This window comes from Theobroma umbraticum, unplaced genomic scaffold, assembly GCF_002168275.2.
Source record: "Theobroma umbraticum cultivar Fairchild unplaced genomic scaffold, ASM216827v3 scaffold_4.1, whole genome shotgun sequence".
Classification (NCBI taxonomy): domain Eukaryota; kingdom Viridiplantae; phylum Streptophyta; class Magnoliopsida; order Malvales; family Malvaceae; genus Theobroma; species Theobroma umbraticum.
In genome coordinates, this window is record NW_018397258.1 from 4,253,410 (window position 1) to 4,265,263 (window position 11,854).

General features: G+C 35.8%; 2 protein-coding genes across 2 annotated transcripts; both read right to left on the reverse strand.

The window, feature by feature from the left end:
- Positions 1–211: 211 nt before the first annotated feature.
- Positions 212–3,985, reverse strand: LOC110413196 (uncharacterized). Its single transcript, XM_021423954.2, has 3 exons — positions 3,399–3,985; positions 1,647–3,135; positions 212–1,531 (listed from the first exon to the last, which is right to left on the reverse strand). Exons 1-3 carry the CDS (start codon positions 3,724–3,726, stop codon positions 1,345–1,347), a joined length of 2,004 nt encoding a protein of 667 aa, XP_021279629.1. The 5' UTR covers positions 3,727–3,985; the 3' UTR covers positions 212–1,344.
- Positions 3,986–4,975: 990 nt separating this feature from the next.
- On the reverse strand, positions 4,976–9,345 carry LOC110413203 (pto-interacting protein 1-like). The gene is made up of 8 exons (XM_021423960.2): positions 9,076–9,345; positions 7,750–7,878; positions 7,267–7,517; positions 7,056–7,182; positions 6,560–6,833; positions 6,113–6,245; positions 5,928–6,014; positions 4,976–5,323 (listed from the first exon to the last, which is right to left on the reverse strand). Exons 2-8 carry the CDS (start codon positions 7,832–7,834, stop codon positions 5,192–5,194), a joined length of 1,089 nt encoding a protein of 362 aa, XP_021279635.1. The 5' UTR covers positions 7,835–7,878; positions 9,076–9,345; the 3' UTR covers positions 4,976–5,191.
- Between the last annotated feature and the right edge of the window lie 2,509 nt (positions 9,346–11,854).

Genomic DNA, 11,854 nt, shown 5'->3' on the forward strand with positions numbered 1-11,854 from the left:
CTAATATGAAGAATTAAAATAAAGATTTTAATATGCAAAATGAAAAAAAAAGAAGTAAATTAATTTGAAAAGAAATGAAATAGTTTTTTTTTCTCAAATTAGAAAAAAAAAAAAAGAAAAAAGATATTCAAATCAATGTATTTCTTTTCCTTAAATCAAACGGAAAAAAGAAAACATTTTTCTTCAAACCCTATTCCTTCTTTTCTCTTGTCGTGCTATCAAACATATTTGATGAGTATAAATCCGATTAAATAACAAGAGTTAACCTAACGCAGAAATTACATGATTAACTAAAGCGAATGGCTACAAGACAAGCAAAGTGTTGACTTCAACACAAAACATTTACAAGTGTGTTCAAGATAAAAATCAAGGATACAACCATCAGCCACGGTAACAACACAAGGTTCAAGCTAAAACATTCACTTTAGTTGATAAGTATGGCCATCTATTCCATGGCCCATAAATGCATAGTGTACTTAAACTGTAATACTAGGAATAAAGCTCCCTAATCATACTTCCATGCGATGCGTACCGATTGCCAAGAGCTTAGCAACCTCCAAATAAAATCCAACATCAAAATACTTTGGAAGCTTCTATAATGTCAATAATTGTGTCAATCTTGACCACGTCTGTGACATCCATCACTACTAAGCCCCATTATGCAGCAGTTGAACAAGAACCTGTCCAACAGGTTCTGGAAGCCTCAGTACATCTTCGAAAAGATTCCATAAGAGTCTGATGATATGGGTGGAGATACTGCATATGGTATATACATGTTGAAACTAGTCCAAGCTCATACAGCAACATGGAATTATCTGCTGAAACAAAAAGATTACCACTATCCTGAGCAGTTAAATTCCGAACGTATTGTGCTGGAGTGAAGAAAGCCTTTTGCATGTAACTAATTAAGCAATACCAGCGACAACCAAACATATTAGGGATAGCTTGTAATATACCAAATCCACATAGCACAGGCTCAAAAACTCTTTGCAAAGCAGCCTTATGACGCAGAGAATGAACTTATTACTTAACTCTGCTCCTGATCCTGAAAATTTCCAATCTAACTCCATCATCTTAAGATTTTCTATCCCCTCCTGCAGATCCCCATTATAGTCTTGCAGCAAACAATAATAGAAAAAAGAAAAGAAAAAAACATAAAAGAGAAACACCTATCCTACTTACTTGACTAATGATCCAAAAATCAGAGTCTGCCACTAACTTTCTTGATAATTGATGATTGTATTTTCTTTCTAAGTGACCCTTTTTTCTTACCCCCCAATACACTTCTTACCATCTTTCATCACCCTAGGGCCACTTTGACTACCAGAACCACTCTTGATCAGGTCAAGCAGCAGTACCAGTACCCATTTCCATCTTAGTCTCTGGAAGGGTAACGGTAATCGGTTGCCATCCTGACTGATGATGTATAATCCATTTCTTCATGGCAATTACCATATTCAAGATCTGAAGAACATCACCTAGAGCAAACTCCTCCAAGCATGCATCTTTTAAAGCCAAAGCTGCTTCATATCTGCAGAGTTGATAACAAACTTAAGCTAAGGGAACCGCCCAGTAAAAGTTAGCACCACTAAAAAAGGAAAAATAAGAGAGAGGCAGAGAGAGAGAAGATGATCAAGCACCATTACCTGCATTGAGAAGCCATCATTGCTAATCGTCCAGCAGGGGTTGATAAAAACTTTTGTATTCCATCCCACGTTGTCTTCGAGTACTGATTAGGATTCCCACCAATAGGATTCACACACTTCCATAGTTTCTCATTTCTACCAACATACAACTGCAATGCACCTAAACTTTGCTTCAATACCATATGTTGCTCAATTGCACTATCCAAAGCCTTCCTTACATCAGTATTGCGGTGTTTTGGATCTCCATATCGAATGCAATCAGTAATATTTGCTTCAGTAGGCATAATTTTTTCAATTTTGAGTGTGTTTAATGCAAGTAAGATAACACCAATGAGACCTTGCACATATTCAGAAGGTGGTGAGCGTCCTTGAGTTCCCCAAGTACCATTGCTTGGAGAATTAGAAATTGCTGAGGACGATGGAGGTGGAAATTCAGGACTCCGTTGATACCTATTATTAAAAGTATCATGCTGACTCGCTTGACCACTGTGCAACACAAGACTCTTTTGTGGCGCATTTAGGCTAGCTTGATTAGGCAATGACTCGATAGAGCTTGTTTTAAACTCTTCTCCAATTCGATGATGAAAATTAGAAGGATTTTGAGCATAGGTGGAGTGTTCAGAGATATTTAACTTACCAATATCAGGCATATTTGAGAGTGGAGCCGAAAATCTAGGCCCCTCCACTCTAGGAGGCATTGGGCGGAAACCATGATTTTGTGAATTAGGAGGTAGCAAATTTTCCTGTGCAAAAGCAGGTTGCACAGGAAGGTTATTCGGCCTCAAGGAATGAGGATAATTCTGATGAATGCCCATGAAATTACCATTGTTACTCCCCGGAGGGTTAGGATTACTAGGAAAGAAGTTTGGAGTAGATTTGCTTGCAGAGACAGCTGCTTCACTGCCACCAAAAAACTCATGTGGTGCTTTCTTAAAGGACTTTGCCTGTGCATACTCTGGCTGGTAAGAGTAACCATTGTTCATAGTTTCTTGAATGCTAGTTGTTGGCACACTAGAGGCTCTTGATATGCTTGGCTGATTCGGGGTTTTCCTGATATATTTCCCTTTATATTTGCTATCACCATTCCTTCCAGCATTAGAAACATTTTGATTCCCCAATGCAACATTTTCAGAACTAAAAACCATTGGTTGACTATACTGAACCATTTCGGGCAGCGGGTTGTACAACATTTCGGAGTTAAAACTAATGTGACCATTAGCAAGTTTAGACGATTCACCACTCGAAAGAGGAGGACCACCAGCCGAGAGACTTGTCCAAAGCCATACACTCTTGGCTGCAGCAACAAGGGGTGCAGATGCCTTCTGGGGCTGTGCCAAAAGAATATTATATCTCCTCATACGTAACTGATGTAGCGCATTAGAAAAATCCCTATCGCCAGAAATCAACAGATAATTCGCAGGAGCAGGATTGTCCACTGCCCAAAACAGCATATCTACAAGAATCTTTTTATCACTTGCATCTTTCACACCTGCTCGTACATAAACATCAACTAATCAACATCCTTTTTCTATAACATCTTAATTTTAATTTCCAAATAGAAAGCTAAAACCCTAGATCACAGCACAGTAAGTCAGTTTTTAAGATCAGTAAAGAATAACAATGATAAATTTCTTACAAATTCCGTAACACCTCGTAATCATTGCACAATTAACAAAATTAAAAAAAAATAATTCAAGATTAATTTACAGTTATTCAAGAAATAAAGGAAGTTAGGGATTTAGATTAAGTTACCGGCGGGGACATGATTGAGTGCGATGCCGGTGCTTGAAAGCGCCTGCTGTACAGAAGAAGGAATCCGATTGGTATCGCCGTAGGCGGAGATGGAAACGGGCCCACAGTAGTTCATCTTAACCAACGCCGAACTAATGTTCTGCGCGATCGCGTGCGGGTCGCAGCTTTTGGGGACCTGGCAGTTTTCAATGTCCCACCAAACCGACGTCTTCGCCGCAACGTACTGAGCTTCAGCCGTGCCTCCACCGTAAGGTGGGCCCGCCGTGGTGGCGACGGCGGCTGCGGCTGTGGTGGTGGTGGTGATCGCTCCGGTTACATCTCCTCCCATGTGTGGCGCACGATAGAATGATAAAAGTGGTTAGGCGCAGGATAGCATCTAGCAAAATTTTGCTTTGATTCTTTGCTTGGCTCTGCAATTTTTCTTCTTTCGTTCTCCTTTGGAGTGAGTTAGACGAGTTAGAAGAGAAAAAATAAAAATTAGAATTAGTACACTGCCAGTCGAAATGGCTCCGGAGGATCTAATATCGAAGGGGTATTCTTGCATTTACTTTTCTAACCCTTCGTTTACGACATGGTGACTTGGTGAGGTAGAAATTAGGGGTATGTACAGTCAACGCTGCATTAAGTTAACTTCACGATTCAATTGAAGGTGAAACGTGGGGCTAGGGATATCCTCGTCGCTTGTCTTTTTTTTTTATTATTATTATTATTATTTTTACTTATAACGTTTTTTTATTACAGAACTAATATTTTATTTTCTTTATTCACTGTTTGGGTCTTGCGAGGACTGCATATGCGCAAGTCAAGCAAAAAGAGAAAATTAATGACTATACATGTGTGTTTTCATCACTGTACGCGTCAATTGCTACCAACCTCTCAAAAGTCCAAATTGGCGTGTTACTGTTTTAGCATCTTAATTGTGGGATGTTAATCAGTGCCCAATATCTCCCAACTCCGAATAATTTGCCTATACTTTCATGATTTATAGTATTAATATCAAAAAGGCTCAATTGGTTCACCTGCTCAGTTATCAGCTAGTGGTTTTACGTTTAAATTATAGCAGGCCCAATGAAAGTTAATTACGTCATTAGTGATTAACAAGCCAGGGCCGGTCAGGGGATTTCCATTAACTTCACTTTAATAATTGACTGTTCTTTAAAGTTGTGTTGCCCATGAGATATAAAGATGGGACAAGTAGACCTAAAGCCAACAAATGCCATTATTCTTTTCTCAAGTGTTCAACGCATTTGGATCTGTCCATATCTAGCCTTTCCATCTGTAAAGTGATCTTTGCAAATCATTACTCGCTAAACAACGGTTTTTTTTTTTTAACTATTTTTCATTCTTTTCTTCAGATACAGACCAATGCATAAGATGTTCAACGTGAAGGACAAAGATGATTCTATATACCATATGGCATTTCAGGAAAACCATGAAGCCGCCATTTCCTGTCTTTCTTGGTGATTTCTTGTTATCCAGGCAATCAAAGGTGCATAACCATTTGTTCACAAAAGGAATGATATCCATTCCATCAAAGGTAAGAAACTTCAAGATGAACAGGAAGGCGACCATCAACATATATGCAAGAAAGAAACAACCTCACACAATATGAACAAATCGAATACAAAGTGTATAATGGATGCATATGGAACTTTGAATAAACAAATTTATCATCACCTTCTAAAATTGTCCCCTCATTATATATATTTGGACACTTGAATGTGTGAACACTTCCCGCACACACAGGCACAGAGAGATAGAAAGAGGGACGAGTGAAAGAGAAATAGATATCATTATGTGCTTGGTGTTTCACCAGCAGGTCCAGGTCGTGCATTTAACAGGGGTTGAAGAGCTTTGACAACGATGCTCATATTTGGCCGAAAATCAGCTTCATATTGCACACACAACGCAGCAACAGCAGCCATCTGTAATCAAAACAACAAAATACTTTAGGCACGGCTGACATTGTCATTCAGTGAGGACACCAGTCTGGGAGAGTCAGGCCAAGATAAGTTTAAGCTTTAAAACAAAGTTGTATTTCAGACGAGCTAGAGAGGCCATCCAGAAGATTTTATTTTATTTTTTCCAACTCTCTATTATTCTGATTCACCTTACTGGCAAAGCAGTCATTACTACTCTATACCACTCCTATCCTACTGGGAGATGTTAATTTTCAAAATGGAAAACTGTATCTTTCTATGCTCAAACAACTCTCTGGAGCTGTCAAATAACATCTTTTTTTCCATCTAGACTTGCACCGTATCACTTACGTGGTATACTTTCACTTAAAGCTTAAAAATTATCTTAAAAAAAGAAAAGGGGGCATCTAGAATCTAATTACCAATGTACACAATGTGTGCCACCTCTTTTTTCTTTTCTAGCAAATAAGAATACAATTAAAAATAAATTTGGATCATTGCAGCCTCTTATAATTAGCATTACTTGAAAACTTGAGGGAAGGAGAAACGTTAACAAAAAAATGTGCTAACAAAAACAGACATCACCATGTGCAACCAAGCATATTAATACCTTTGCGACAGCCTTGGGAGGATACTCTCCTCCTAGTCTTTGATCAACACACTGCCTAACCTTGTCTTCACTAAGTTTTGGTGTAGCCTAAAACAATTCAATACTCTCATTAATCAGCCAGGTCTGAAAATTTTAATAGTGAAACACAGGCTGTATAAAAAAAAACTATGGTAGCAGAAAAGTACCCATGTCACAAGACTTTGCTGTCCACGGGGTAAAGTATGATCAACAGGTTTCCTCCCAGTTAGAAGCTCAAGCAGCACAACACCAAAGCTGTAAACATCACTCTTGGCATTTAATTGCCCAGTCATTGCATATCTGCCAACAACAAGAACAGACAGCCAATGTTCAAGGCATGCATTCTGAAATCAAGCTTTGTAGAAGAAGAAATATAATATATTAAACTTATGCTCAAAATTTCCAACTGTTCCCTGAAACGTCTCAATAATCAAAAGAAAATCTACTCTATTTTAGGTTCCATAGTGCAATCCATGATTGCTTCATAAAATATTACGTCATTAGTTGTTCAGCAACTAAGTGTGTCCAAAGCCACATGTTATCAACAAAAAAAGGATCTTTGTCAAAATAAATGTAAAAGATGGTAGTATGAAGTGAATGCACTAATGACTTACTCAGGAGCATGATAACCAAAGGTTCCAAGCACACGAGTGGAATGAAGACGGGCTGCCATATCAGGAGCCTGATTAGATAAATCAAAGTCTGCGATCTTGGCCACATCATCATCAAATATTAGCACATTGCTGGACTTAATGTCACGATGAATGATGTGAGGATCAGCCTTCTCATGCAAATACTCAAGCCCTTTTGCGGCTCCTACAGCAATTTTTACTCTTTGTGCCCATGTCAGAACAGGGCCTGGCTGAGCTCCCTTAACACCTTTTCTCCCTGCATTAAAGGAATAATAATTTTGCAATATTAACAGCACAACCTGTAAATATTACAAGCCACAGCTCGTTTTTCTTTTTTTTTTGGTCAATGGAGGAAGAAACTTTATCATTAACTTTTATAATAGGATAAGAAGAGATCCTTGCTTCAAGCATGACTATGCTCCTCAATGGTAACAGCTTTGTATAACTGGAGCAATACGTGAAGCATAATCAAACATACCATGTAGAATATCATGCAGCGATCCATTAGACGCAAACTCATAGGCAAGTATACGGGAGCTCCCATCAACACAGTAACCAAGCAATTGAACAAAGTTTTCATGCTTCAACCTTGATACCATGGAAACCTGAATATCAATGCATCAGTAGATAAAAATCTGAATAAATATCACAGATCCAGTAAATGAGGTTATTATAGCTGTCAACCAAACCTGGGCTAAAAACTCATCATCAGGTTGCTTGCTGGCATCTAACTTTTTGATTGCTGCAGCCTGCCCACTTTTAAGAACTCCATAATAAACTCTACCATATGAACCTTCACCAATCAGAGAATTTGTCCCAAAGTTATCTGTGATTTCCTTTAATTCATCTGCTGGAATAGCAGGGACTTCAATAGGCTGAACCTTCACAGTTTGACCAACCTTTGATGCAGTTTCAGATGCATGGTAACCTCCATCATTTCCTGAGTGGGCAAATTCAACCCAGATTACTCCAATAGATAAACAAACTATAAGTAAAGTCCATTTGAATATGGTCTATGGACACAAAGATCAAAGGAGTTTATGCCATCCTACTAATCATGATTCATTCAACTAGTTCACTATATAGATGATGCAGAACTATTTAAGCAAGATTCACAAAGATTGTATATGCAAATTTATCAGCCTCGATGTGAATATCAACCACAGGATTACCTGCTGAATTTTTAACCATGTATTGGCCTCCATTATCAGCGGCTTTGTGGAAATCATCCTCTTCGCAACAGCCAAAGCAACTCATGGTTCAATCCTTTGAGAATTGTCTCTAATTTGTAAACTCCAAATCTAGAAATTCAAGGAAGCATAATAAATACAATTGTCTAAAGACAATTCGATCAAAAAACAGCTTAACAAAAGCTTTACAAGCATTGTAGGTATTGAGGCTGCAAATTAATACAACAAAAATGCAAACAGGCAGAGCACAATTATTTGGTTAGATAGATGAAAGTAATTGCCAGAACAAAAAACAGAAGCAAAATGCATTTCACTTTTCCACTATAAGTTGGTTTGAGGTCCAAATATTATGAACCACAAATCTTTTGATTGTGTCTTACCAGGCATTTGTCAAGTCTTCTAAACCAGTAACATATATTGTCATCTAATTTTTTTGTCTTTAAATCTAAAATGCTGGCTCCAAAGCAGACTCTCATTTCTATTGCATATGAGTATTTCCCTTCAAGATTGAATATGGCATGTGAAGGAAGAAAAAAAAGCTCTAGGAATGCACTGATGACCATCATCATCATCATCATCATTGCCATGATATCAATTTCTTAAATTCATGAAATTGCAGCATTTAAGTAAGAGGTAAGTTAATTTAAAATTTTCATTGGATCATCCAAATGCAGCCTGGAATGCACAAAAACCTTGCAAAGAAATCAGAGGGAATTCATGCTCATAACCAACTTGAAATGGCACATGCATCAAAACACATTGGAAATAAGGTTTGGTAAGGTTTTTTAACCACAGCAACTATTAGTAAAACAAAACGGCATAAATCTACAATTTCACCAACTTTACACACCAAAAAATTTCCCAGCAGACAAATTCAGTTCCAAGTAGCTTACAATCCTGATATGATCACAAATTCTGTCAATAAACATTTTCAAGTACACCGATGCACAGTTCTCCAAGTTAAATCTTGTTAGATGTAAAAGTTCAACCACTCCATCGAGCAGATCAACCACTCACCAAAGGGATAAAACTTATAAGGTCAAATTTTGAGGAGGAACAATTTCACGCATAAAAGCACAGTCAAACTCAACAACCATTTTCTTGATCAGAATTTTCCAAAATCCAACTGATTCACGAATCCCTAAAATTAAACAGGTTACATCCGCATGCATATTAATCAAAAGCTACTATTAGAATCAAAGGAGAAGAGAAACGAAAAATAATATATATATATATATATATATATATATACATAAGTACAAAATATCACCAGAAATTTAGCGCCGATGATGTGGAGCAAGCACTTACACTTGGATCAGTCCAACAAGAGACTGTGCGTATTAGTTGAGCTGGAGATCTAAAACGGTGAAGCCGGCCAAATGTGCGCAGGTTAAGAGAACCGAGAGGTGCGTAGGATAAAAGGGAAAATCGGAGACTTGACTTTCTTGGCACTTGGCAGTTCCCTTAGATTGCATTATTACAGGATTTTTTCCAATTTTACGTTATTTATATTAATTGTGTTTTGCTGTTTTGCTCCTTTTTTCTTTTCAAGTTTTTTTGATGTTCCAGACTGAGCTAGCTAGCCAGACTTGACTCCACCACCGTCAGGTTGAATTTTGAACCGAGTTGTGATTGGAGGGATTCAAGCCCACCGAGTTTGGTTACGTGGCTGGTCTTAATTGGACTGAATTATAAAAAAAGAAAAAGGCCAAACGAGTTGTTTTTTTTTTTATTTAGAAAAGAAAAAGTTGTTAGAAAAAGAAGAAAAAACAAAGAAAATTCTTGCTTTTGAAGCGATCTTTCAATGCCATGCCAGGTCAGCTTACGTGAGATTGAATATGTCTCCTTATTACTCTACTATTCTCTTACAGTTTTTTTTTTCTTTAACGCCGTGAAAGATCTTTCAAATACCAGAATTAAAAAAGAAAAAGAAAAAATAGTTTATTTGTGCGCAGGTTAAGATCATATTTCATACCTTATTGTAAAATTCACCGATAGCACTCTTTTTTTACTTTAATCTTATTAAGTGATTTCTTTCTTGATTTATTTGTAAACGTATCTATATCTGTTTACAAGTTTTGTCTTTACTAGGTTTTGTATTTCATCCCAATATTCTCATGTGAATTTTGTTAGCATCTTGACCTTTTTCTCAATTATTTGTCCACACCGATTATCCCTTTAGCTTTACTTTCACGTGAATCAACCCATCCACCAAAGTTATACTCCATATTCAATGCCAAATTCAATGTTGTGATACCCACCTTTTTCTTTACCCAAAAAAGGCACTTCAAATTCTATTCTACCTTTTTCTTCTATTAGTTATATATATATATATGTATATATATTCATTTCATTCCATTTAGTATAGTTAATTTGACACGATGAACATGCATATATGGTAACGGACTTGCCCCTGCTTAAAAGCATTGATGTATATAAAGCGTTACGATTAGCTATCCTTGGAGCTGAACAACTCAAAGCTGCTGTAAAGTAATTATATTACTGAAATTCGAATGAGCAAATCATTGTTTGCTAGCGACAATATTCAGAATAATTAACTCGTAACAAAATGATTGCAGTTATACATGATCTAAAGACAACATGTTCACATGAATAATGTTGTCTTAGCTAGAAAAAAAAAATTCTAATTTCTGTGTCTCGTCATACGATTGTCCTGATTGGTTTTCGGAAGCAGTTTGTCAAGTTGTAGGGGATCACTAGACGAATCATGACACTTTCCTGTTTCTTGTAAAGACTTAAAGCGGTGCTGACGGAACAAAAAGATGTGTGTTGATTATTTCTTGGTTAAGATACAAAACAAAAGACTAAATTGTTTCTTAGTTTGTTATTCAGTATTAATAATATTCCTCTGGTCTGTAGATTTCTCCAGAGAGGCACAAGAGTGTTAAGCCGAGAATATATGCAGGGCTATGGTTAGATTTGGGGGCGCTGCCGATCCATGCGGGGGGTTATGGACATAACAACGTGGACAGGTTGGAGAGGAATTGGCCGAAGACTTGCACCTTTTGGTTGATTTGTGGGCTCATGTGCCCGCCAACAACCCATAACCCAACCATATTTAGACCCAAACTTTATATCTATCTCCCCTCTCCTTAGGACTGAACAAATGTAAATAGAATTCAATTGAATTGAGTTTGATTTTTTATTAGTTTGATTCTTTAGATAGTTTAATTAGGATAATTCAGTTATTAAAATTAATTTAGTTTGATTTCGATTAGAAAAATTTATAATCAAACTGATCGAACTGACTGAACTTAAGTAAAAATATTATGGAGATTTTGCATGAAAAATGAATCATAAATCTAATATCTTCTCCTCTTAGTTTTTCTTTAATTATATGAGTATTTATCTTATTTATTATAATTTTGTAATATTAATTTATTAAAAAAATATAAAATAAATATATATATAAAAAATAAAAATGTTGTCAAGTTCAGTTTTTTGAAACTGAATCAAACTTACTGAATTAGTTCTATTTTGGTTAGTTTGGTTATTTGTATAATTCGATTTAGTTTCGGTTATTTTTAAATATGAGTTCGGTTATTATATATCCAAAATCAAATTAACTGAAATAACCGTTTACACATCCTTATCTCTCCTTTCTTTATTTTTTATATTGTCATAAAATAATTGTGTTTAATTAAATTTCATAGTAGAAATTAAACTATCAAATTTTGCATATGAAGGTAATTTTAATATAATTAATTTCATATTTTTGTTAATACAATTAGGATATTCTTAATTTTTTTTTGGATTTAGTGTTTTTTAAAAATATATTTTAAAAACACACTTTTTCACGTCAATCAAATTCATTCAAAATTTTATGTTCGAAATGCTAGCCACATGAAAATTAATTCTATATATAATATAATTGTTTTATTTAATTAATATCAATTAATTAAATTAATTTTATTTTAAATTTTTATTAAAAAGTTCCATGAATTTCATTTAAAAACTCTACTTAATATTTGTCATATATTCTGTAAAGATTGTAAGACTTGCATATTATTGTTTAAATTCCTCAACAAAATTTATAGTAAATGTTAAAACCATTAGTTCAATAAAC